Below are 25792 nucleotides of genomic sequence, written 5' to 3'. Positions count from 1 at the left end.
TTTAAAAAAAAAAAAAAAAAAAGAATGAAGGCAGTGGTTTTCCTGGTGGTTTGCTTCTGCCCCAAGTGGAGATGACATTATTTGTGTGCTTAGCCCAGTGTACTCTGGCAGGCCTGCCTGAGACCTTATTCCCAGGAGTACGGGCTTGCCTGGTTCTCAGAACTCTGCTGTGTTCCTGGGGCGAGTGCCTTTCTGGGAATCCCACTGTAGCTTATGCAGGAGCACTTTTACTGGAGATCATTGGAATGGCCACTGGCAGAGCTTGATTTGAGGGAAGCATGGCAGCCAGAGCTGCGATTTCAATCAGAACAGCAAGGGCAACAGAACGGAAAGGATGAACTGTGGGTGGGAACAGAGAAGGCACTTGGTCTAACTGATCATTACTGGGGGAAGGGAAATTATATCCTGTGAGCACGTTCCTTGGTGGGCACTATATCCCTAGAGGCAGTTAAAAGTATCTGCTCTGCAGTTACAGCTCTGCTAGGGCTCTGATTCGGCCCTTGACCTTGAGTGGTTTTTACACTGTAAACGGCATAGGAATCCTGGGCACGAGGATCTTGTTGAAAGACAGATCTGACTCAGTCGTTCAGGGGAGGGACTGAGACTCTGCATCTCCGCCCAGCTCCTGGAAGGATGCTGATGCTGACGTGGGCAGTGTGTGGAACACCCTTTGCGTATCATGGATGTAACACTTCTGGGCTTTGGTTGCCTCACATGTAAAATGGGGACATCAGTACCTTCCTCATAGGATCATTGAGAGAATTCAATGAAAATGTAAAGAACTTAGGAGACCAGCTGTCATACAGCGAGCATTCAACACAAGACGCCTATTATTTATGAGAAACGAGAGAAAAGGAAGCTCCGCCGTGAAGATGAAATGAGAGTATAAATGTCAATCAAGTGCTCCCCGTGGGGCCCGATGCATAGAAAGCACTGGCCGTGGACGTCCTATGTGCCCAGCTCTTGAGTTACTTTCCCTTTGAGTCCCTCCTCACTCCAGGAGATGGGTGCTAACGTCCTGTCCTCTTGGCGGATGTGCAAGCCAGGACTTAGGTTAAGAAACTGTGTGAAGAGTACAAGTGTGCCACGCAGCAGAGCAGGGGGTAGCGGTTGTTTAAACCCAGGTCACTTGGCACCAAAATGTGTGAATTCAGTCACCAGTAATAATTGCTACCGTTATTAATATTAGCTTATTAAGTCCTCATGACAAAGTAGGTTTTTATACCCATTTTACAGGAGAGAAAACTGAGTTTCAACGACTCGAGTAACTTGTCTAAAGTCATAGACATGATCTCTATCGCTTTCTCAGATACAAGGGTGGCACACAGGCCAGAATTAGGGTGGGTCCAGCCCTCTTTACCACAGGCCCATCTGTGTTTTTCATAAGGACCCCTGACAACTGTCAACTACAAACTGGTACTTGCCATCTACTCTACAAGGATTAAATCAGGTGCCGCTGCAGCTGCTGACCTTCAACACCCCCTGAAAGGAATTCAGGGTGGAGATCAGGAATGAGGCCCTCGGTGCTCTGAGAAAAACTGGCAGAACAGGTCTTCAGCTAGTTAGATGCTTTCAGGAGCTGATTTTTTTTTTTTTTTTTTTTCGGTACGCAGGCCTCTCACTGCGTGGCCTCTCCCGTTGCGGAGCACAGGCTCCGGACGCGCAGGCTCAGCGGCCATGGCTCACGGGCCCAGCCGCTCCGCGGCACGTGGGATCTTCCCGGACCGGGGCACGAACTCGTGTCCCCTGCATCGGCAGGCGGACTCTCAACCACTGCGCCACCAGGGAAGCCCCAGGAGCTGATTTTATGAGCCCAGTTCTTGCATCTCCTCGTATCTAGAAAAGCACTAAATTCCTTCATGGTGATGTCTGCTCCTCGTGACTAGAAGTAACCCTCATGAGAACCTCTGCGAAAATATGTGCTTGATTGTATGTACTCCCACTTCACCAAGATCACATATATATTGACGTTCCCCCCCACCCCCCACATCTTTGGAGCAGTTTCTCAGAGCTATCTGAAATGCTGTCTCCCAAGATGCACTCCTCATTTTGCCCCAAATAAAACTTAACTCACAACTCTCACGTTGTGCATTTTTTTTAAGTCGACACAACAGACAAAAACAGATGTTCATTGTGCTTCTGCCCCCGCAGGGCCGATTGGCTGATTTCTCCAACATGGGAGTTTGGGCTGAGTTTCCAGCACATCTACTCCCCCAACCCTGAACTCAGCCGGACGGCACAAAGAAAGCACGGAATGGAACTTCACTGGGCTGCTTTTAGAGAAGCTACTAACCCCTGGTATAACTGATCCACACCAGGAATGCAAAGGCAGCGGGCCATATGGAGAAGACTTGTACAGTTCCCAGAACTCCAAGGATGGAGAACAGGTGGTCCAGGATGTGTGAGGTTAGTTTCTCTGGGACACAGACTCAGAGGGAGATGTGCCTAGAGGAAGTTTACCAGGGAGCCTTTAAGGTCCACATGTATGGGGGAGTGAAGGCGATACAATTAGGCAAAGTAAAAGAGTTGACCTGAGATGCAGAGACCTTAGCCGACCCCACAGGGAGCTCTGGAACTGCAGTGGCCTTTCAGAGCTGCAGGATTGGGTTTTCCCTCTACCGCATAGCTAGTCACTGCATGCAGGCTGTCCCTGGGGTGCGGGTGTGACCTTGGCTGTCCCCACGGCATCTGGGGACGGGAGTGTCTCCACCCAAAAGGGGGTTGGGGCTTGGGAAACAGGCTATCAGGGTCTGAGGTTGGCCACATTAGAGAAACAGCTATAAATCTTGCTTTAAGAATAAAATGACCCCATAGGCAAATCCAAAGTCCGTTTGGGGAACAATAATTTCACTAATGATTACAACTAGTCAAAGATGCCCCACAGTCCTGCCCAGCCCTAAGGTTTTCAAACCCAATTATTGGGTGAGAATGGAAAATAAGGCAAGAGAGTCAAGGAGGGATACTTTTTTGTGCAAAGTGTTTCAATCATTTCAGCTTATTCTGGGCCTCCTATTTCCAACTTATACCAAACGCACTTGGGTTCACACACACACACACACACACACACACACACACACACACAATTAACCTTGGATACAGTTTCCTTTTAGAGACATGAAAAGCCCCTGAATCAACTCCAATAACACTTCCCCAGACTCTCTTGGAAAGGAGCAGATGAATGAGTTTGACAGAAAACTTTTTGCTTGAGATTTTCGGTTTCTCAGATTGCAGATTTAAGGGGCGAGCCTGCTAAGTGTTCCGTGACTCTCTGCATGGTGTCTTCTAGCAGGGACACTCTGTACCAGCTGATAAATGAAGGTTTCCCTGCATCACCGACTTATTCTTCATCACCTGCTCTGTCTCCCCTTTCCTGCACCAGGGCCTTGTCAACGACTTGAGAAGGAATAAGAACAAAAACAAACTTTTCTAGAATCATGAAAAGACATTGCGTACTGATGTTGGTGCTGAGCTCGGTAGATAAGACTGCGGTGATGAATACAGCTATTCAAAGCTATCTTTTTCAAGGATAAAGTGGGCGGTAGAGGGTCAGGTCCCTCACACTGGCGTATCTGGACACTTAGGGCTGTGGCTTTGTGTTAGGAAGTGTCTATTAAAGCAGCATCTGTCACAAGATGAAGTGGGTCATACATTTCCTCTGCTGAAAACCCTTCTCATTGTGCTTAAAATGAATTCCAAGCCCCCTAGGTTGGCCTGCCAAGCTCTATGGAGCCTAAGCCCTGCCCCCTTTCCCAAACTCATCTGGGACCACACTTGCCCTCATCCTCTGTACCTCTGCCATACTGATGACACTCTCAAGTTCCCTCCAAAATGAAGAGGCATCTCCACGTCCCCCGCCTTCCCCCTGCTGCCTGGAACTCTCTTCCAGCACCTCGATCGATGGCTAGTTTCTTCTCCGTTCAGTGTCAATGTTTCCTTTTCAGAGAGGCCCTCCCTGACCCTGATCCTCTACTTTTATTCTCTGTCCTCATGTAACTGAGCAGGACCCTGTGGGGCCTTCCCAGGACAGGCCTTCCCTCGTATCCTCTGCTTTAGCTCCTCTCTGAAGTACCTAGGTAACAGTATCGATGCACATTTCCTGAGTTGTTTTACAGATGTGAAAAGCCCCGCCACATGGAAGATGTTAACTACTTGATGACCATGAGCACACAGCCCCGAGGCCTCCTGGAGCCTAAGGACTGGTAATGTTGACCCCTGTGACACCACACTGTTACCTCACCATCAGCCAATCAGAGAATTGTGCATGAGCTGATCATATACCCTGGGACCCCCCCCCCCCACCCCGCCAACACCTGGCATTTTTTTTGTGGTACGCGGGCTTCTCACTGTTGTGGTCTCTCCCGTTGCGGAGCACAGGCTCCGGACGCGCAGGCTCAGCGGCCATGGCTCACGGGCCCAGCCGCTCCGCGGCATGTGGGATCCTCCCAGACCGGGGCACGAACCCGTGTCCCCTGCATCTACAGGCGGACTCTCAACCACTGCGCCACCAGGGAAGCCCTCACCTGGCTTTTAAAACTGCTTTGCCGAAACCCTTTGAGGATCTCGGGCTTTTTAGGGCACGAGCCACCCGTCTCCTTGCAGGGCCCCACAAGAAACCTTTCCCTGCTTAACTCCAACGCTCAGTTTGTTTGGCCTCACTGTGCGTCGGGAACACGGGCTTCCGCTAACCCTCCTACTGTGTTCTGGCTTTTCCTCACTGTGCCCACCTACCAGAATTTCTAATTATTGGTCTGCTTACTTCTTTGTTTATTGTCTCTTTTCCACACTAGACTCTATTCCGTGAACCGGCAGGGACAATATCCACCTTTTCCACCACTGGAACCCAGGGCCAGGCACATAGTAGGTCTTTTGTACATATTTGCCACCTGAATGAACAGTGCCTCACCCAGGGCTTCAGTCCTATGCTTTCTAGTTTATAAAATACTTATTTATAGATTGTAAAGGAAGGCTTTGTGCATATGGAAATATCTCACCAACCTAAGATCCATGAGATGTGCTGTTAGGGTGAGAACATTCCAATCCTTTTTTACAACTAATGGTTCCTTCCCGTTTCCATGGTGGTTTTGTTTCAGCTGAGGTGTAATTTACATATATACTGCATGCATTTTGAGTGAATTTTGCATATGCACACGTGCGCAGAGGTCTAGATGGAGATGTAGAGAGATGTAGAATGTTTATAGCCCCCAGAAGGCTCCTGTGTGCCCCTTCTCAGTCAATATCCTCCAAAAGGTAGACACTATTATAATTTCTATCCATATAGGTCAATTCTGACTGTTTCTTAACATCATAAATGGAGTCTTACATGATGGACACTTTCATGTATTTTTTTTGCTCGAAAGTGTGATTTTGAGACCCAACCATGTTGTGGTATATCTCTGTAATTTGTGTTTTTTAATCACTTTGTAATATACCACAGTTTATTTATCCACTCAACAATTGAAGGTCATTTGGGTTGTATCCAGTTAATGGCTATTATAAGCCCTGCTACTGGGAACACTATTGTACAAGTACTCTGGTGGATGTGAGAACTCAGATCTGCTGGGTGTCTGTCCTGGAGTGGAACCCTCCCAGATCAGTCTATGTTTAGCCCTGGTAGATATTACCAAACAGTATTCCAACGTGGTAGTACCAGTTTATACTCTGCCTTGACTGATACCATTAACACTTTGCATTTCCCCATACTTAATTTTGGCCATTTTGAATTGTGTATAGTGTACCTATTTGAGGCTTTGATTTGCCTTTCTCTGATGAGAATTGATGTTGAACACATTTTAACATTTATGGGCCATAGGGGTATTTCAAGTGTGCATGTGTAAGTGTGAATTGCCTGTATATTTGAAGTACCTGCTTAAGTATTTTGACCATTCTTACAAAACGAATTGTCTTTTTCGTATTAATTTGCAGAAGTTCTTTTTACATTTTGGGTGTGAGTTATTTAACAACTCTGTGTAATTAAGACATTTATCTTCTCCCACTGAGGCTTTCCTTTTCACTCTCCTAATGGTGTGATTTGATGAACAGATACTCTTAATTTTAATGAAGGACAATGTACCCATCTTTTATTTTATGATAGTGCTTTCTGTGTTCCATGTAGTAAAATTTTGCCTACTTCAGGTCTATTACAGTGTTTTAAACTAAAGAATAGAGTGGGGGTTATATTAAAAGTGTCCGTGTACACTTGGAATGGCTTTTAGGACCAAGCTGGCTGAAGTGTGACAATAAACAGGGGCTCTCCCAGACCCCTTATCAGAGCCCCTCCCACCCCTCCAAGCCTTGAATTCCTCTTCCTTCATGAGATGCTGCCAACCAGCTCCCCCCACCCCATTTCAGGAAGAGCTCAGATGAGTTAATTTCATCTCTTGGTAACATCTTAGAAAGACTATAGGCCGAATCGCCCTCCTCCACAATCACCACTCAGAAATATCCAACTCAGGCAGAAAACACAGAAATTACACTACGTGGACAGAGTCATTCACCAGGTATATTTGAAATCTAAGCTCTTTGAGCTATACACGTGCACAAATGATTCAGTTGGTGGCAATCTCCCCCTCCTCCTCCATATTTAAACTTTTCAAACTTAAAATAGTGCTGAAGAGGTTTGCATCCTGTGGCTCACGGAGATGCTGAGGCAACTGTGACTTGCATGGTGCTCGGAGGGGCCACCGAAACCCTTCAAGGAGTCCCCCGTTTCTTCTCCCTCTCCTGGGACACGTGTTTCTCCCCACCTCCCCAAATGCAACCTCATGAGAGAACTGCTTGATCTGAGACAGATTAACATTGACACTTTGCAATAAATGTCACCAAGACTAACCACTTGGGTCATACATTCCACTGAGGGTTTTTTTGAATGCACACAATGGTCATTTCAACTTTTACTAAATCTTGTTGGAAATGTCTGATGGATCTGTTTTAAAACATTGAGAAGTCATTTCCAAATAGTTTCTCTCACCCAGATTTCTCCAGAGCCTGCCTTCTAAAACTTCTGACGCTTAAGAAGAGAATCAGCACAAAATGGACTGTAGTTCTCAACTTCTTCCACTAGAGGGAAGAATTCTCCACTATTAAATCTAATCTTTTCATTTGTCCATGAAAAACCAAAAACCTTCACAGAAAAGGAAAGTCAAAGCATTTGCTTGTTATATACTCCTCAGATTTTATTTTTCAAAGGAGCCTTCATTTTTCTATGGAAACTCAGGATTTTACAAGCAATGCTGTCTGTCCTCAGTTTCACCTGTACTGTATCCAGTACTATATTGCTATATTCACAGTAGAACGGACTTTTGTTTCTGAGTAATCAGTCTAATGTTTTAAGTTTCTGATGAAACTTACACCTTAATCAAAAACCACAACAATCCTTCCATCAGGTGGCTGTGTTATTGTTCTTTGTGTTTTTCTGAGGCTTGGGTAATGAAAGTATTTCCCCACTCCATCGTAATTGGCATTTGCATCTAAAGTAATTCATGAATGTACAGGAGTAGATGAGGCCTGGCACACAGAGCAGAAGGTAATGGTTCTATAGGTGTATCTTCTATAATGCACTTTGGGCTAGAGAAATAGAAAAATCACATGTAACAAAAACAAATACGTTTTTGAGCAATACGGCATTGCACGAGTAGGAACCGCATACATTTATCTATCAGTCTTTCCCTTTGAATATGCTCAGTGGCTGCTACATTGATTTAGCTGCATTTCAACTGTCTGCAACCGACACTTGCTTCTTCGCTTTATTTAAAAGCAACTGCTCTTGATAGCAAAGATGTTGGCTAGTCATTTATATATTGGCATGAGAAGTTTTGTGCCCTTTCAAAATTCAGCATTATCCATAATAGAGTGTAATATTATCAGATTACCTGTATTAGTATATGAATGCATTCATAAGCAATGCACATATGCTTTAAAGCAGCTAATGGCTCAACAATCCCTAAATAAAAGACATCCAGATATTTAAAAGCACAGCTGAAACATTTGTACAAATATACAAAGAGAAAAAAAACAATCATTCAGACACCATGAAACTTCTGTGATAAACAGATTTGTCTGAAATCGGTCTCTATCATCCTGGACAAGCCTCCCCAACGAGGCAGGGAAACTTCTACAATGAAATCATGGTTCAAAATCTACGGAGGGATGTCTTTGGGGCCAAGCTCAGTTTTTCCTCCAGGAATTTTAACAGAGCTATGAAGTCTTTGACTCGAAAGAGTGACTACACCCAGACTTGTTTAATAAGCTGGAGGACGCTGATAATTTTGCTAATCTAGATAGGACATGACTGGACGCTGACCATCTGTGACTTAGAGTATATCGTCAAATCGTGAAAATAAATGCTGGTGATCATGCATGTCCTGGGAATGTCGGGATGCAGAGGACTGAGGAGACCAGATGGGAATATCTCATGCAGTCAAAGTCAAGTTTACTTATGGTCCTACTTAAGTGGCCAGGAAAGAACAACGCACACACGTCGGGACTGGGACTGGAACGGCTCACAAGCAACACAGGTGCTATTTGCCACTGACGTCTCCGGCTTGGATCAACAGGAGAGCACGAAGGTTAGGCTGTGCTGATTGTTTAATAAGAAAATACTACTTTTTTTTCTAGAATCTTCTAAATAATGTCTTACACTCGATGGGTATGATATGATCAGGAAACATATCACCTTTTCCTAGCCCTTTTGTCCGAGAGGCTTGATTACAAGGAAGGAATCTCAAACAACCAAACACCCAGGGATTTAAAGGCAATTTTTTTTTTTTTTGACAAACAAACAACGGGGGGGGGGGGGAAGCATGATAAAGAGGAGACGGGTATTCTCTTCGAGGTGGAGCAGTGAGCTCAGTTGGACACGGAGGGCGGCGGGCCGGGACGCCGGGTCTGGATGATTTTTGGCTTTGGGGACGTCTTTGGATCCTCTTCTTCCTCGATGTCACTGTCACACACGTGCACGACGACACTTGGGGTGGACTCGGTCCCTGCATGGAGCTCATACTTCTCTCCTGAAAAGCAAGAGAAATGGGGGGTAAGAATGCAGGAGGGATTTCTACACAAACGATTTGGTGAAGTTTGTTTAGGAAGTGAGGGCGCATTTTACGTGTCTCAGGAGATGCTGAGTCTTCTCCAGGGCTGGTGTTGGAAAGTGAAATGAGATTGATCCGTCTTTGCATCTCAGCTCTGCCCCCCGTCACCTGTACAGCCCTGAACAGGCCCCTTCACCTCTCTTAGCCTCAGTATCTGCAGCTGTAAACTTCAAAATGGTAATAACTACAGTCCAAGGGATTGGGGTGATGGGCCTGGCAGTAAGTTACCAGTTTCTCTTCTATTTCCCAGCATTGCTGTTAACGGCTGAGTAATCCTGAGCCCATCACCTCACTCCTTCATCTTTTGGAGAAGTTCTCCAAGTTCTCCTCTTGCTGTACATTTCTTATGGCAAGAGCTGCCCCAGGACGGAATAAGCTGGAATCGCCGCTCATCTGGGATTTCCAGTGGTTACATGGTAACAGGTTTTTTTTTTTTTTTTTTTTTTGCGGTATGCGGGCCTCTCACTGTTGTGGCCTCTCCCGTTGCGTAGCACAGGCTCCAGACGCACAGGCTCAGCGGTCATGGCTCACGGGCCCAGCCGCTCCGCGGCATGTGGGATCCTCCCGGGCCGGGGCACGAACCCGTGTCCCCTGCATCTGCAGGCGGACTCTCAACCACTGGGCCACCACGGAAGACCCCGGTAACAGGTTTTGATGACGGTCAAGTTCCCTCCAGTTCCAAGAGTCTATGTTGTGGCCCCTCCCGTTGCAGAGCACAGGCTCCGGACGCGCAGGCTCAGTGGTCATGGCTCACGGGCCCAGCCGCTCCGCGGCATGTGGGATCTTCCCAGACCGGGGCACGAACCCGTGTCCCCTGCATCGGCAGGCGGACTCTCAACCACTGCGCCACCAGGGAAGCCCTAGTAGTCTATTCTTGACTGGTTCTTCTTGTAGTCAATTCACTATTAGCCAGCAGGCTTCCTGTCTGTCTCTGTTTCACTTCAGGGTGTATCTACTGAGCATCTCCTATGCTCTGGCCCATTGCTAATCATAAAGGATACAAGGCACATTCAAAAATATTTGTGTCTTCCACAAGAGCACAGCCCAGTGATGGCACATGGAAACAGAAAGTACCACAAAATACTATGGTAAGCGCTGGGGTGGCAATATATGTCAAGGACAGTGATACCACATTGCAAGGAGCAAGTAACTCTGAAAGGCTTCCCAGTGGAGGCGACAGCTGACCTGGGTCTAAGAGACAAGTAGAAGGCGTCCAGGAGGTGGGAGGGTGCAAGGGGCATTCTCAATCTGCATGCTTGTAATTTCTCAGGTTAACTGCTGACACACTTAATCTTCTTCCGACGTCCTATCTTTCCTTTCCCATCCTTCATGGATGGGAAACACCTAAAAGCAATGTCTCCCAGACAACCTCCTGGTCAGTGGCTCTCCAGGTCTCACTAGATCAAGTCCTCATTTCTTAGACTGGGACAAAAGACGCTGCACAGTCTCTCACCAATCATGACAGCCACATTTGTATACTCACCAAACCAGATACTTTTATTTGCTATAGTCTCACCTAGTCCCCGAAGTCTTGCCCTCCCTCCAGGATCAAAGCCAGACACCACTCAGTCCAGGCATCTTGCCTGTCCTCCTCAGTCTGCAGTGGACAGTGCCCTTCCGGAGGGCCGGGGCCAGGACTGTCAGCACCAGAGCTGGGGTCGCGTTTATGTGCTCCTGTGTGCACCTTGGGAAATGTCCACGGTGAAAACAGCAAACGCTTGCAAGGCACAGTTTTAAATTTAGTGCTGACGTTAGGGACTGAGAAGCACTGACAATGCAATAAGCATCGCATCTCTTCTAAGTGATGCTGAGGGGGATGTGAATGTTCAGAGTCATGTGTTGCTATGGGTTGAATTGTGTTCCCCACCCCCGCCCCTGTCCCCACCAAAGACGGTGAAGTCCTGACCCCCAGTACCTATGACCATGACCTTATTTGGAAACACGTTCTTCACAGATGACTAAGTTAAAATGAGGCCATCGGGGTGGGCCCTATTTCAAAATGACTGGTTTCCTTATAAAAAGGGGAAATTAGGACATGGGCGCTCATCCAGGGAGAACTGCATGTGAAGACTGAACTTATGTTGCCACAATCCAAGGAACGACCAGAAGCTACAAGAGAGGCCTGGGCCAGATCCTCCCCCAGCACCTTCAGAAGGAGCATGGCCCTGTGTTGATCCAACACCTTGATCTTGGACTTTTAACCTGCAGAACGTGAAGCAATACACTGCTGTTGTGTGAGCCACTCAGTTTGTGGTCCTCTGTTGTGGCAGCCCTAGCAAACGGATACAGCCATATCTTGCTAAGAGAGTTCTCTCTGTCAAGAGTTGGAGAAGTCTTTACTGGACCTCCACACCCCGCCCCGAACCAACACCCTGGATGAGGGCCCCGGATAGTTCACAAGAATGGAGCATCACACCTCCAGCACTTCCCTGGACCTTGGCAGCAACAAAGAGGGCGAGAACTAGCTACAGCCACAGAAATACGGCCATAAAGACTCTATAACTTAAAGTCCAGATTGGGTGAAATTGTAGGTAGAGACAGTTATGTGAATAAGGTTGACCTTTTTTTTTTTATCTCTGGACTTTCTATTCTATTCCATTCATTTATTTGTCTACCTTGATGCCAATACTACACTCTCTTGACTACTGTAGCTTTTCTTTTTTTAATTAATCATTAATTAATTAATTTTTGGCTGTGTTGGGTCTCCGTGTCTGCGCGAGGGCTTTCCCCAGTTGCAGCGAGTGGGGGCCACTCTTCATCACGGTGCGCAGGCCTCTCACTATCGCGGCCTCTCGTTGCGGAGCACAGGCTCCAGACGCGCAGGCTCAGTAGTTGTGCCTCACGGGCCCAGCCGCTCCGCGGCATGTGGGATCCTCCCAGACCAGGGCTCGAACCCGTGTCCCCTGCATCGGCAGGCAGACTCTCAACCGCTGCGCCACCAGGGAGGTTGACATTTTTGATACAGAGAGCTGACGGGGCCAGCGTGGATTCAGGAGAGGAGAGTGACACAAACAGGGAACACGGAGCAGAACTCGTGCTGCGCTTTGCTTCCCTGCCGGCTAGCAGGGACGGAGCCTGTCCGAACCTAACTTCCCTGGAATCCACACTGAACTTATTACCCTACGTGCCCTTGTGGTTGGGACGTACACATGGGCGCTACTCACAGCTCAGTGAAGTGTGTTTGTTCTGTTCTCCTTTAAAGCAATTTGTCATTTTTATCAAAAGCCCAAGGGAGGAGAGCCACTGCAGACGCTGCTAAAGAGAGGAAGCGGTGTGCAGCCGGCTTCACCTCAGTGTTCCATGAGAGGCTCCGGGCAACAGGTGGGCAGACCTTGGGTGGTGGCTTCTTTGAGCAGCTGTTTTCAAACACCTGACAGCTTACTGGGGGCGCTTGTTGCAAAGAGCGTTTAGCAGCATGAGGATGCAACTCTGCGACTTCAGAGGTAGTGGCATCTACTTTGGTACCCAGCACCCCTAGGTGCTTCTCCGTGTTTCAGTGTCTGGGTGGACACTCTTACATGGTTTGGTGTGACAGGCCGGGGGCAGTGGTCCTGTGAGGATGCTGGTGTGCAAATAACTTGCCCCCTCCCTTCCTCCAGTCCGCATCATAATTTTTCGTTGGAAAATGATAATAGTGCGGGGAGAGGGTAGCAGAGGGAGGGATGCTGAGGATGCAAACGGGAGAAGAAGCAAGGCATCCCAGATCAGCTCTGCGGCCCCTCCCGGCCACCAGCGCTCTTCGTCTCTGGCCTTCTCATCTTTGTTTCTGGGAGAACAGCAAATCCTGTGGACAATGATGGAGTTCATCGTACCCAGGGTTTCTAGAATTTTCTCTTTCCTCCCGGAACGCTTTGCAAGTCTGAATGAGAGACACCTTCAGACAAGAAACAGAGAAAGAAATAATTTCTGAGTCATCAGATGAGGTAGTTCTTGTTTTTCTGCACAGGATTCCTTCGACGTCCTCCTGTTTGGAGAAGCAGTGCCTTTTGCAGAGACACTAGTGGCTGCCGTGGTCCCCTCCGTTGCCCTGTTGGGTGTGATGCAGGGATGAGGCGAGCAACAGCCTCTCATCTTCTGATGGGGGGATGACAGAAAAGAATCTGCCATGGCAGATGGAGACCAAGGGACCTGGGGGTGAGGTGGTGACAGCAGGGACCCCAGCCAGGGGACTGATCAGATGTTGCCCTTTCTTCATCTGTTGGAAAGAAGCTAGCTTTTAAAACAAAAATAGTAGTAAAATGTGCATAATGAAGCTAGCTGTTTGCTGAAACCCTTTCTCTGCCCTGGCTTGGATAAAGAATATTCTCTTAAAGACACCTCTAGTTGCAGTGTGTTTATCTATTTGAAAAGAGATGCTTTCCTCTTAGACTAGGTGCGCTGGGGACACACTTGGGATGCGGGCCCCCCTGTGCAGGGCAACTTTCACACTGAGTCAACAAAGTCAGACTACTTGGTAGTACAGCTGTTTTACTGCTGTGACCCCATTAATGCTGACATTTCACTGTTATGTTTTTGGAAACTTTCTTACTATCAAAATCCGGCAAAGCCCAACAGCTGCTGAGAGCCCCCAGAATCATAAGACATAGCTTTGGTCTTGCTTGATTGAACTTTCCTGTTTTTGGCCTCACCTTCCCTTTGGGTTTCAGCTAATTCCTCTACCATGAAGGCTGACGTCAGTGCCGTCACCCCCTGGGGCCCCACTGGGCTCAGGAGGCGACGAGGAGGGGTGGCCAAGCAGACCAGTGTGTCTTTTCAAGGCCAAGCCAAGGCTCCCCCTTCACACTCGCAACTCCTCGAGTTCGTATTCAAACTGTCCTCTCCCCAGGCCTCAGAAAAGAGGCCAGGACCAGAAGCCCTCGGAAGAGGCATTGGTTAGGGTTTTCTACCTCCTTCTATGAAACAAATTCCCAGCCAAGCAAGTGTAGACTCCTCTGGCGCGTGGTCACACGTTAAATTCTCATCCAGGCCTTTGGAACTGTCATGGGCTTGGGCACAGTTCAAAAGACGTGTGTAAGTTTTAGCTTTCCCACTAAGCTAAAAACCACTGAAGGGCAGGTATCTGTCCTATTTTCTGTGAGCTCTCAGTGCCAGGACATAGGAGGTGTCACAGACACTTGCCATCTAACTGAAACACACCAGCAGCTACTTACTGAGCCCTTAGTAAATGCCAGACACAGCTCTAAGTACTTCACATAAATTGGATGTTTAAATTACGGCAACAGCTCTGTAATGTGGGTTTCATAATGTCTCGATGATACAGGAGGACACTGAGATCACACAGGCAGTGAATGGCAGAGCCACGATTCAAAGTCAGGTCCACCTGACCTCAAAGAATGAGCTCATAATTCCTCTCCAGTCCCGCCTCTCACGACTCTACTGCTTTCAGATTCTACAAGAGAGTCTGTTGAAAGTCTGCTGAAAGTCCTGGTTTTAACTTTTAATATTCTCTCATGGCAACTCATGTTTTCGTGAACAGTCTGTAGCTAAAGTTGGGCATTTATTCCTTCTGCATCTTGCCCTTTTTGGTCTGGCCCATTGCTAGTTATTCTAGGTAAGATCTCCTTGACAATGAACCTTTTTAGAAGACAACACTTAGTAAATTATAAAAAATACAGGGACTACAAATTATAGACGGAGATAATTTGCATCTCTTATGGTAACTTTGGACTCTCTGGAAATAGATCCTCCATGATTTCTTGTTGCTTTACCTCTACTACCTCTCATATTCAAGGTGAATTCTCAACAGGAAAGTTACGTGTTGTAGTGGATCGACTGTGTTTTGCAAAGATGGTCATAATATTTCCTGCCCGACATTACTCTTCTAGAACCTTGCCACTCCTGCACTGAGGACTGCTTCCTCTTTGCTCCTTCCCCTAAAATCTGTTCGGGCCTCTAGGATGCCCTGACTAATACAGTATGGCAGAAGCAACCAGTGCGACTTCTGAGTTAGGTCACAAAAATGCCAGGCACTACCGCCTGGCTCTGCCAGGGTGCTCATGCTTGGAACCCCGCCTCCATATTATAAGGAAGCCCAAGCAGCACCCGAAGAGGCTCCCACGGAGAGAAACCACAGCCTATCTGGGCTGCCAGCCAACAGCCATGCCAACTTGCCAGCCAAGTGAGTGAACCATCCTGAAAGCTGATTCGCCCATCCCCAGGTGAGTGGCCCCAGCCATGCTGCACGAAGCAGAGATGAGCGCCCCCCTGGACCCTGCTCCAAGAGCAAACTCGTGAGCAAAATAAATGATTGCTGTTGCTCAAGCCCTACGTTTTGGCGTAGTTTGTTATGTAGCAATTGATACGTGGGGCACAGGTCATGTAAGTTCTTTGTTCAAAAGCAAGCTGACCCCCTACAACTGAGTTGAAATTCATTGCCTTTGGTGATTTTTCCTCTTTGCTTCCCTGCTCATGTGCTATGTTAGAATGGATATTTCACCAGTTCCAGTGATTCCTTCCAAGGGGAGGGAGTTCCATTAGCCCATCACTGGGACCCCTCTCTCTGGCCCCTCTTTTACTCCTCCCCAGTGGAAGAGGAGTGACATCTAACGAGTACCTTTGGGGAAAGGAACTGGCAATGCCAGCTCACCCTGTGCCGCCTCTCTCTTGATCCAGCCCTGCCTGCAAAGGGCTTGTGCTCTGCCGTGCTCTTGGCCACGTGCTAAGCCCAGCAGAAAAAACCCTGCACTGTGGGGCAGTCTGACTGTTTCCATCTCTGGGACAGGCTGGGTAAAACTGCATGGCTCTGGGTTTCACTATTTTTTTTTTTTTAATAGGATTCCTTTGGCTAGTTTTTTTGGTTTTGTTTTGTTTTTTGTATGCACCGTGAGGCTTGTGGGATCTCAGTTCTCTGACCAGGGATTGAACCTGGGCCCATAGCAATGAAAGCGCAGAGTCCTAACCCCTGGACAGCCAGGGAGTTCCCTGAACTTGACTACTAGGGAGCCCTGGCTGTCACTCATCTTGGCCGCCTTCTCAGCGTTAGTCTTTCATCAGAAACAAAGTTGGCGTTATTAATCTTATTTACCTTATTTCTTATCTAACCCTCAGCAAGTTCTGAACCAAACAGGAAAAAGCAGGTGTCAGTTATTAATCTATACTGAATTTTAAGAATGGATGATGGCTTATCAAGAAAAGCGCCAAGAGCATCTCTAACTCGACCCTTGAACGCAGGGCCATGCTGTGTTGTGTGCTGAGTGCTACACTTCCGTGTGGATTAACAGCCCTTTAACATTTGATTAAGAAGAAAACTGAAAATGCCAGTATAAAATCATTTCAGGCTTGGTCATGCTGAGTTGACACTGCAAACCCCTACCCCCAATTTTTAAGATTGTAAATGTGATTTTTTTTTCAAGAGGAAGTAGCGGGCATCAGTCCTGATTTATGGAATAAGCAAAATGGAATTGCCATGTGGGTTATTTTTACTGAACGTGCTGCCTGTGGGGAGACTGAACACAGAGACTGAGGGAAGGGTTCAGAATGATTTGAAAAGTGTTGGAAAGCGTTCACATTTGGATTGCCTTTTTTATCAAGTGTTAGGGTTAGGACTTGACAGCATTGGGCAGGGAGGGGAGGGCCCACAAGCCCTGGAGTACCATTCTCTGGTCAACTGTGTAGAGGGAGGCACCTGGCCCTGGTCTGGCTCTCAGATAGGGGAGAGGTGGGGAGCCGGGAAGGGGTGAGGGGTGACTGGTACCTCCGTTCCTCCACCCCAGGCACCAGCCAGTATTTGAGCTTACTGTCTTTTAACCCTCTCTCCATCCTGGCAGGGCAGATGCTGCTTTGGTTTGGTGCCCAACGGGTTCCTCAGTAGGAGGACTGAGTTATAGTGAAAAACATCATAAAGTTGCTCAAAGCTGCACCCTCCCTCCCACAGATATGTTATTTCACGATATTTTTAAGTTATTTACTGGCAATCTTGTCTTCCCCTATTTTTCCAAAGGGAAGGAAAGAAAATGTGTGTCTGTGTCTGGGAAGGGGGCGGGGAGCATGTCTCTGTACTGTCCCCCCTCTTGCCCCACTTGTTTCTGCTCCCACACTGGTACCTGACACCTTACTAGGCACTCCTGGCCTCTGTGTCTCTGATGACTCTTTGCCATATTTGAGAACCACCCGATAAATACCACCACAGTGTAATTAGTGTGCTTCTCAATCAGAGGTGCTACATTCCCAATGGTGTCTGGAAATGCGATGTGGATTTTTTTTTTTGGTTGTCATAGGGACTGGGTAGGGTGTGGATACTGGCATTTAGTAGGTGAGGCCCAAAGATGCTAAATGTACTGCATTGTCAGTTCCAAAATGTCACATTGAGAAACACTGAGCTAAGAGCTTAACATGGGCACTTACATTTCAGCAGGAGACTAAGATACGGTTTGAAAATCAGGTGACAATAAGTAGGTAACACACACTAAGCATTTACTATTATCTCATTTGATGTTTGCAACGATCCGATTTTACGGTTGAGGATGCTGAGACACAGAGAGGTTAAGAAAGTTGCTCAAAGTCACACAGCTAATAAAAAGTGGAGGCTGGATTCAAACTCACATCCTGAGTTTTAATCATCATCCTAAAGCAAGAGAAATACCTCTCTTCAAGTTGGAGCTTGATTGACAGCTACAAATTAGAAGAGGAGATGACCCAGGGCAGAGGGACTTACTGAAACTTTAAATATCACAGCTGGTAGTTTCCTGGTGGTCTAGTGGTGAGGATTTGGTGCTTTCACTGCCGTGGTCTCGGTTCAATCCCGGGTCGGGGAACTGAGATCCCGCAGCCGTGCAGTGTGGCCAAAAATATAAATAAATAAACAAGTAAATAAATAAATAAAATCACAGCTATTTGTTAGCCATCTATTCATCAGATCAGTCTGAGAGTGGAGAAAGAACTGATTTTCTAAGCAGAAGTAGAAAGAGGGATTTAGGATTTTTTTAAAAAAATCCAGGGAGGAAGAAGTATTTGCAGAGAGGGAAGTCTTCTGCAAATGTTTTCTCTCTGATTCCGTAGTGATTCCACAAGCTCATATTTAATTTTGGGAACCCTCGGAGAAAAATGCAGTAGGTAGACATGAGGGCAGGATGAGTCACTGAAGAGCAACTCTGTCCCTTTCCTTTGCACAGCAGCTGTTTCTGTCAAAAAATGCCCTCTAGGCTTCGGTGGCAGAAGGTATAAAGCAAAGCCTAGACCAACCCAAATATTTCACTGGCAGTTCCGAGAACAAGCCCATGTAAATAACAACCAACACCTCAAAGGACGCGCACCTTGTTCTTACTGCCTGGTAGACTCTGTAATTCATGTACTGGCAGAGGAAACAAGAAACCTCTCTGAGGGTGCCTTGCTAAACAATACTGCTCAGAGCAGAATGATCACAGAACCCACTATGGATTTGACAGTTCTTATGTACCAGGCACTGGGCTAAGTGCTTTATGTATATTATTTATTGTATCTTCATAATGAGCTTGCAAGTTGTCAAATAATCACCATTAAATAAAAAGAGGTGCAGCGGGGGAAGTGAATTGCTCCAGGTCACCACAAACAAGTGGTGGAGACAGGACTCCAATGGAGGTCTACCGAGTGCGAAAGCATGACCGCCATATTGCCTGTGATGTTCAGGAATGAGGTTGGGAGGGCACAGAAAAGACATCAGGGCTACACGTGGACCTCCCTGCCTCAGTAGGTCTGGAATATGTGCATGTTAGGAAAAGATTATCCATGTGAGTGATTGGGGGTCTTCCTCACCCACCCCTCTCCTCAGCCCCGACCCTCAACAACGTAGGAAAACAGAAGTGGTCTTTGGTAAGATGGAGGAGGGCTAAGGGGAGGGAGAGGAAGAGGGAGGTGGGGAGAGGCAGAATCCTTCCATAGTTTTGTTTTAAGAGGTGCTCTATTTCAATAAAAGAAAGTTTGCCTCACACTTGTCAGAACGGCTATCATCAAAAAGTCTTACAAATAACAAATATTGGTGAAGATGTGTAGAAAAGGGAACCTTTGTACACTATTGGTGGGAATGTAAATTGGTGCAGCCACTATGGAAAACAGTATAGCGAGTGGTTCCTCAAAAAATTAAAAATAGGACTACCATATGTTCCAGCAATTCCACTTTTGGGTATTTATCTGGAAAAAATAAAAACACTAATTTGGAAAGATACATGCACCTCAATGTTCACAGCAGTGTTATTTACAGTAGCCAAGATATGGAAGCAACCCAAGTGCCCATCAACAGATGAATGGATAAAGAAGATGTGATACACACACACACACACACACACACACACACACACACACACACACAAGCATGCGCGCACGCAATGAATATTACTCCGCCATAAAAAAGAATGATTCTGCCACTTGCAGCTGTGTGCATGGACCTAGGGAATATTATGCTTAGTGAAATTAGTCAGGCAGAGAAAGACAAATACTATTTGATATCACTTATATGTGGAATCTAAAAGATAAAATAAATACATATAGCAAAACAGAAACCAACTCAGATACAGAGAACAAACTAGTGGTTTTCAGTGAGGAGAGGGAAGGCAGAGGGGCAAGAGGGGGTAGAGGATTAAGAGATACAAACTACCATGTATAAAATAGATGAGTAACAAGGGTATGTTGAAGAGCACAGGGAGTTACAGCCATTATTTTGTAATAACTTTTAATGGAGTATAATCTGTAAAAAAATTGAATCATTATGCTGTACTCCTGAAACTAACATAATATTGTAAATCAACTACCCTTCAGTAAAAAAAAATAAAGTTTGCTTATCTTCTGGGGCTTTTCCTCTAAGACTGGATTAGGTGGCCAATCTATCTTCATTCCCTCCTGAGTCATTTAGGACCTGAAGGGAATTCATGGGGACAATGGATTGAGGCCCCTGCATTAGTGGTTGAGACAAAGGAGTGGAACCCTAGGTGGAGGTAAAGGACCAAGGGAACCAGAGAGGGAGAAGGTGGAAAGATAAAGAGAAACCAGGGAGACAGGGTCCCCGGAGCCTGCGAGGAGGGGCTTGTGTTCCCGGGATGAGAGGAAAATGCAGACGTGAGGAAGGGAAGTGGACGCACTCTCACTTTGTATTTGGCCATGGAATCAGGAGGTTCTCCAATCTGAGAATGATCACCCTGTTCCTCCTTTCCCAAAAATAGCAACCTGGCATTGGGACTACGGGTATGCGCACGGCGCATGCGCACACACGCCCACGCCCCCACGTTTTGCTCCTGTGTCTTTTCCGTTTTCCTACAACGTGCATATTTTACCTGTGAAATAAGAAGAGGAAATATTTCATCTTGCTACTCAGTAGTGATTAAGGATAATTGTGGAATGTATGCTAAGAAGAAAAGCCCCTTTAACATCACCCCCCCCCCCGGGAAAATTCTTCGAAAGTAGGTGTAAAATAAGGAGCTCGTGTCCTGGGCTCACAAATCTGCGTGTCCCTCGGGTCGGGGGTGACGTGCAGAGACTGCGCTACATGGAACCCTGGGACTGGCTGTTTTATTTGCTTTTTGTGTCTGTGATCAGAGTATAGCAGTTGTCGAACAAGAACTGGGGCTTAGATAGCGGTCATGCTACAGGTACCCCAAATATAGGTGTTCATCTATATTTAAAAAATGGAATTTTCCCTACCTTGGAATCAATGAGCCTGGAATAGAAAATGTTTCTTCCTTATACGTGACACGTATTAATGAAATCTATTTTCTGTTTGGGGAGAAACAATGTATACTGAGAATCAAACCAGCAATTACTATGACATGTTTTGATGGAGAAGAATTTGGAAAAAAATCTAAATATAGCCGATGTACGCAACTCGAAACTCGAGCACCATTTTAAGCCCTCCTCTGCAGTTAACTAAAATTGATCTCTCTAACAAGAGCTAAAAATAGCAGGAGGAAAAAAAGGCCCAGACAATGACTTTCCATATTTCTCCTTGCAGGCATTTCCAGTGACAATGAACTTGACCTTCCAGAGCCATCCTAGAGAGCAGAATAAGCTGACATTTCACAGCCCACCTCTGACTGACCACCCATCTAGTGCCACGGACATCTCTCTATTTTGCCATTTTGCTAATGTGTACAGATAAGCTGTTTTGCTGGGCTGGGTTTTGTGTTTCCTATTTTGTTTTACATCCAAAAAGAACATAGGATTATACTCTTTCTGGAGTCAGGAATAATAGGCATTATAAAATAAACAAAAGAAAATATCCGATTCATTCTCCACCAGGAAAAAGCTCATCTTATTTTGTCCAGGTCATTGTTAAATGATGGGTGTCTGTAAATTCACTAGGGAATTAATATAAATGTAGAAAGCTTCTGTTTTGTTGTTTTTTTTAATTGAAGTATAGTTGATTTACAACGTTGTGTTAGTTTCTAGCATATATATATATATATATATATATATATATAATGTTTTTCAGGTTCTTTCCCATTATAGTTTATTACATGATATTGAATATAGTTCCTTGTGTATAAGTAGGTCCTTGTTGTTTATTTTATATATAGTAGTGTGTACCTATTAATCCCAAACTCCTAATTTATCCCACCCCCCACCTTTCCCTTTTGCTAACCATAAGTTTGTTTTCTGTGTCTGTGAGTCTGTTTCTCTCTTATAAATAAGTTCATTTGTATCATTTTCTTTAGATCCCACATATAAGTGACATCATATGATATTTGTCTTTCTCTGACTTACTACACTTAGCATGATAACCTCTAGGTCCATCCATGCTACTGCAAATGGCATTATTTCATTCTTTTTTATGGCTGAGTAATATTCCATTGCATCTCTATACCTCATCTTCTTTATCCATTCATCTGTCGATGGACACTTAGGTTGCGTCCATGTCTTGGCTGTTGTAAATAGTGCTGCTATGAACATTGGGGTGCATTTATCTTTTTGAATTAGTTTTCGTCTTTTCCAGATATATGCCCAGGAGTGGGATTGCTGCATCACATGGTAACTCTATTTTTAGTTTTTGAGGGAACCTCCATACTGTTCTCCATAGTGGCTACACCAATTTACATTCCTACCAACAGTGTAGGAGGGTTCCTTTTTCTCCACACCCTCTTCAGCATTTATTATTTGTAGACTTTTTGATGATGGCCATTCTGACCGGAGTGAGGTGATACCTCATTGTAGTTCTGATTTGCATAGAAAGCTTCTGTTTTATATAGACCTGTCCTTTAAAAAGAGCAGAGGATGGTGAATTCTGATTCACATGTCCTGCTTGACATTAGAGGAAAGCATCAAACTTGCCTTAAAGAACCGATGCTGTGGATACATTTTAGGAGGTGCCAATAAACAGAGAAATGAAATTTGGAGGAACAAATGTCTAAGTTCTTTTGTATTTTTAAAATGTCCTTTTGCAACAGTCTGGAATTTCTTTTGGAGAAATTAATTTTACTCTTCAAGAGATCTCCCTGGTTTTGCAAACTTTGCACTCTTCAAGGTAAGGGTGCCAGCTTCATTAATCCTTTCTGTTTCTCACCAGGGGCAGAGGGACGTATTTTAACTTACCAGCTATGTAGCCTTGGGCAAATTACTTAACCACTCTGTGCCTCACATTCCCCAGCTGTATAAATGAGGAGAATAACGCCACCTTCTCGTAGAGTCACAGTGAACGTTAAATGAGATAATCTATATAGTAAGGTGTTTAGAACAATGCCTGACACACAGTAAGCCCCATATGTAAGTTTTAACCATTGTTTCTATTTACAGCTTTCCCCTTATTTATCTATTTTACTTACTCTCTGGATGAAAAACAGAACATATAGTCATGGAGACAGTGGTTAAAAATGTTTGAAATTGTGCCTCTCATATATTTTCCGCACTGTGAATTTGTTCTCACTATAATAAATAGTACAGAGAGATGCTTGTCCAGTGTTGGGTGGCCCTGGTCTCATGTCGTAACATTCCATTAAGGATTTCAAAGGATCTCAGAGGAAACCCACAAGCTTGGGTTTGATCATGGTCCCTTTGTAATTGCACTGTTCCCTCCATGCTCGTTTCAAGAGCTTCTTTAGAAGTTCTGGGGAGCACAAGTTGCCCCTCTCTGGAAGAGGGTCACCAGTGTGCCTTGCTTAAAGAACGACGTGCTGTTTTGCCCCTTCCTGTCTGAGCTAAGGCCTGTGTCCTCACTCTCCCATTTATCCTCCATGAAAGGGTCTAAATAGAGCACACGATTGCCTTCCATGGGCAGCTAGACGTGCCAAAGCTCCCACAAGTCAGCTGGTTTGCCAATGTGATCCCGGGCCCGAGGACGGTCTCACCCTGGATCCCTGCTCAGAGATGCTCTTTCGTTAGAGTTACTTTTCTTCAGTATCCTTAGATTTCTGCAACCCTTCTCAGTCACTCAACTGAACCAGCTGAGCACTATTCGTCACTCCTCCGAAGGAAGAATACCATTCCTTTGATCATTTGAGTTGCTTTTCTCTGCTCTCATTCGAATTTATTTCTCTACCGCTGGAATTGAGGTAGTCATCCTTAACATGGAATGACTTATAATTTGTTACTGAAATGATTCTGCCTAGGGAATAAAAAATGAATTTTAGGGCTTCCCTGGTGGCGCAGTGGTTGAGAGTCCGCCTGCTGATGCAGGGGACACGGGTTCGTGCCCTGGTCCGGGAAGATGCCACATGCCGCAGAGCGGCTGGGCCCGTGAGCCGTGGCCACTGGGCCTGTGTGTCCGGAGCCTGTGCTCTGCAGCGGGAGAGGCCACAACGGTGAGAGACCCGCGTACAGCAAAAAAAAAAAAAAAGAATTTTACTAAATTATTACTATTTTTTCAAATGGAAATGCTAGAAGTCCTCTTGGTGGAGAAAACATTAATTCAGTGCTGCCTGACTCAGTCTGGCTAAAGCCATAAAGCAGCAGCCATTTGCCAATGAAGAATTATCTCTAGGGGGGGCTCATGCATTCATTCATTCGATATTTATTGAGCATCTACTACGTGCAAACTGCTATCAGGCCCTGGGAATACCAAAATGAATGAAACTTGCATTCTCCCCTCAAAAAGCAGAAAAGACAGAAAGATGAACAATAGAAAATTACCACAAGGGGAAGTGAGCATTTGTGGAAAGTTCCAGGAGGAGACTGAAGGAGTAATTCCTTGCCTTGGCACCTGGCTGGGGAGGGGGCAGAGGTGTGGGTGGGGGGATGCAGGCTGTGGCCCTGCCCTCTCATCAGTGCAGCCGAAACAGCCGCCAGGGGCCCAGGCCTCTACTAGAACCTCTGTGATATTTTCGGCTCAATTGTTGGGTATAAATCATTCATCTGTGTGGGGTGCAGAAGCTTCAAGGACACCGGAACAGGACACGTGGATAACTAAATAAAAAGAAACAGCCTCAAACAGCTGGCAAGGAATGGAGAGAAGGATAAATGAAGAGAAGACACCCAAACTGCAGCTGTCCTGTGGGACGCTGATATCAGTCACCTATAAAGAGCAGGAGAGGCTCCACATTCGCCGTTGCCCACATAGCGCACAGATCTTCATTGGCACACTTATGAGACCCTGGATTAGACTTTCTGGAAGTTATGATGGTGTTAGAGGTGACTGTCAAGGGAGGGTTGAGATAAATGTTCTGCCCATGTCAGAGCAGAGTTGGCCTAAAGTCCACCCAGGCAGCTAGGATCCTTAATAGAGACCACTGGATCTGGCCCAGTGATGGTCAGAAGAGCCAGGGTTGACATTTGTCTCCGCCCCCAACTAGCTGTGTCACCCCAAGCAAGTGTGCTCACCTCTCTACAGCTCGGTGGTCAGATCTGGAAAATGGGAATTTTAATAGTGCCTGCTTCCGTGCTGACTGCACCACAGGGCACTTCAGAACTGGTAGATTTACTTGGTGAGGGAAGGTGAGGCTCATAGGTTAGCGGCACAATTAAGGCAAAAGGCATGAATTTTTAACACTGTCGATAAATTATTCACAACTCTAAAAAGAACCCCCTTTTTTCTGCCTCCTCAAGACCATTTCCTTCCTACTTTCTCACTCCTCCGAACCAGGTTCTGTGAGCTTCCCTTCTGAGACCTGGTTCCCATTGCCTCTACTCCTTCTGCCTCTGTCAGTCGCAGGTCACACTGGTGCTTGGCAGTGCCCTCCAGACCTGGGACTCAGCTCAGTGAGCCAGTGCAGGCGTCTGACACTTGGCCTTATCTCGCCTTTGCATCAAGCTTTGAGAACACTGACTATAAATGAATTTTCTTTTAGGCTCTGGATAAAAAATGATTTTAATTTACTGGATTACAGTGAGTAGACCAGAGGCCAGCTGGGATCCGAAAGTCTGATTTAGCCTGGACTTCCTTTATAAAGAGTGAAGCAGGAAGAGTACTGCCTCAGGGCCCTGGTCCTGTCACTGGCAAGTCATTTCTGCCCTCCTCTCTGGGCCTCAGTTTCCCCTCCTGGAAAATGCAAGTTGGCCAGTGACTCCTAGGCCCTCTAGCCAAGACCTTAGTGATTCTGTGTAGAGCTCTGTTTGCTGACATTCAAAACAGCTGTACCAGATGTTCAACTGTGTTCTTGTTAATATCTGCTTGGGAATCAAAGGAGCAGCTCCAAGGATGGCAGCTTTCATTACCCCTGCTTCTGAAGTGCCCTGAATTACTGGGAGAAATGGGTCATAGCCTTGACGAGCAGACTTGATTTATCGTACACACTCTACAACATTTGCACATACCATGCACGTGGGAGTGCATATGTCCAGGATTCCGGTATGTGGACTAGACTTTCAAGGAAATC

At 46.1% G+C, this 25792-nt stretch overlaps 1 protein-coding gene across 1 annotated transcript in view; it reads right to left on the bottom strand.

The window, feature by feature from the left end:
* Positions 1-6486: 6486 nt before the first annotated feature.
* The window catches only part of RCAN2 (regulator of calcineurin 2), a 265288-nt gene continuing 245982 nt past the window's right edge, over positions 6487-25792 (bottom strand). Inside the window, exon 5 of the mRNA XM_082663759.1 lies at positions 6487-9005. Within this exon, the coding sequence (XP_082519885.1) occupies positions 8845-9005 (161 nt within the window). The 3' untranslated portion in view covers positions 6487-8844. The remainder of the gene's footprint in view (positions 9006-25792) is intronic.

This window comes from Grampus griseus (assembly GCF_964374135.1).
Source record: "Grampus griseus genome assembly, chromosome: 10".
In the NCBI taxonomy this organism is placed as follows: domain Eukaryota; kingdom Metazoa; phylum Chordata; class Mammalia; order Artiodactyla; family Delphinidae; genus Grampus; species Grampus griseus.
Note: the sequence above shows the minus strand (reverse complement) of the source record. Positions and strands in the feature narration are given on the sequence as shown.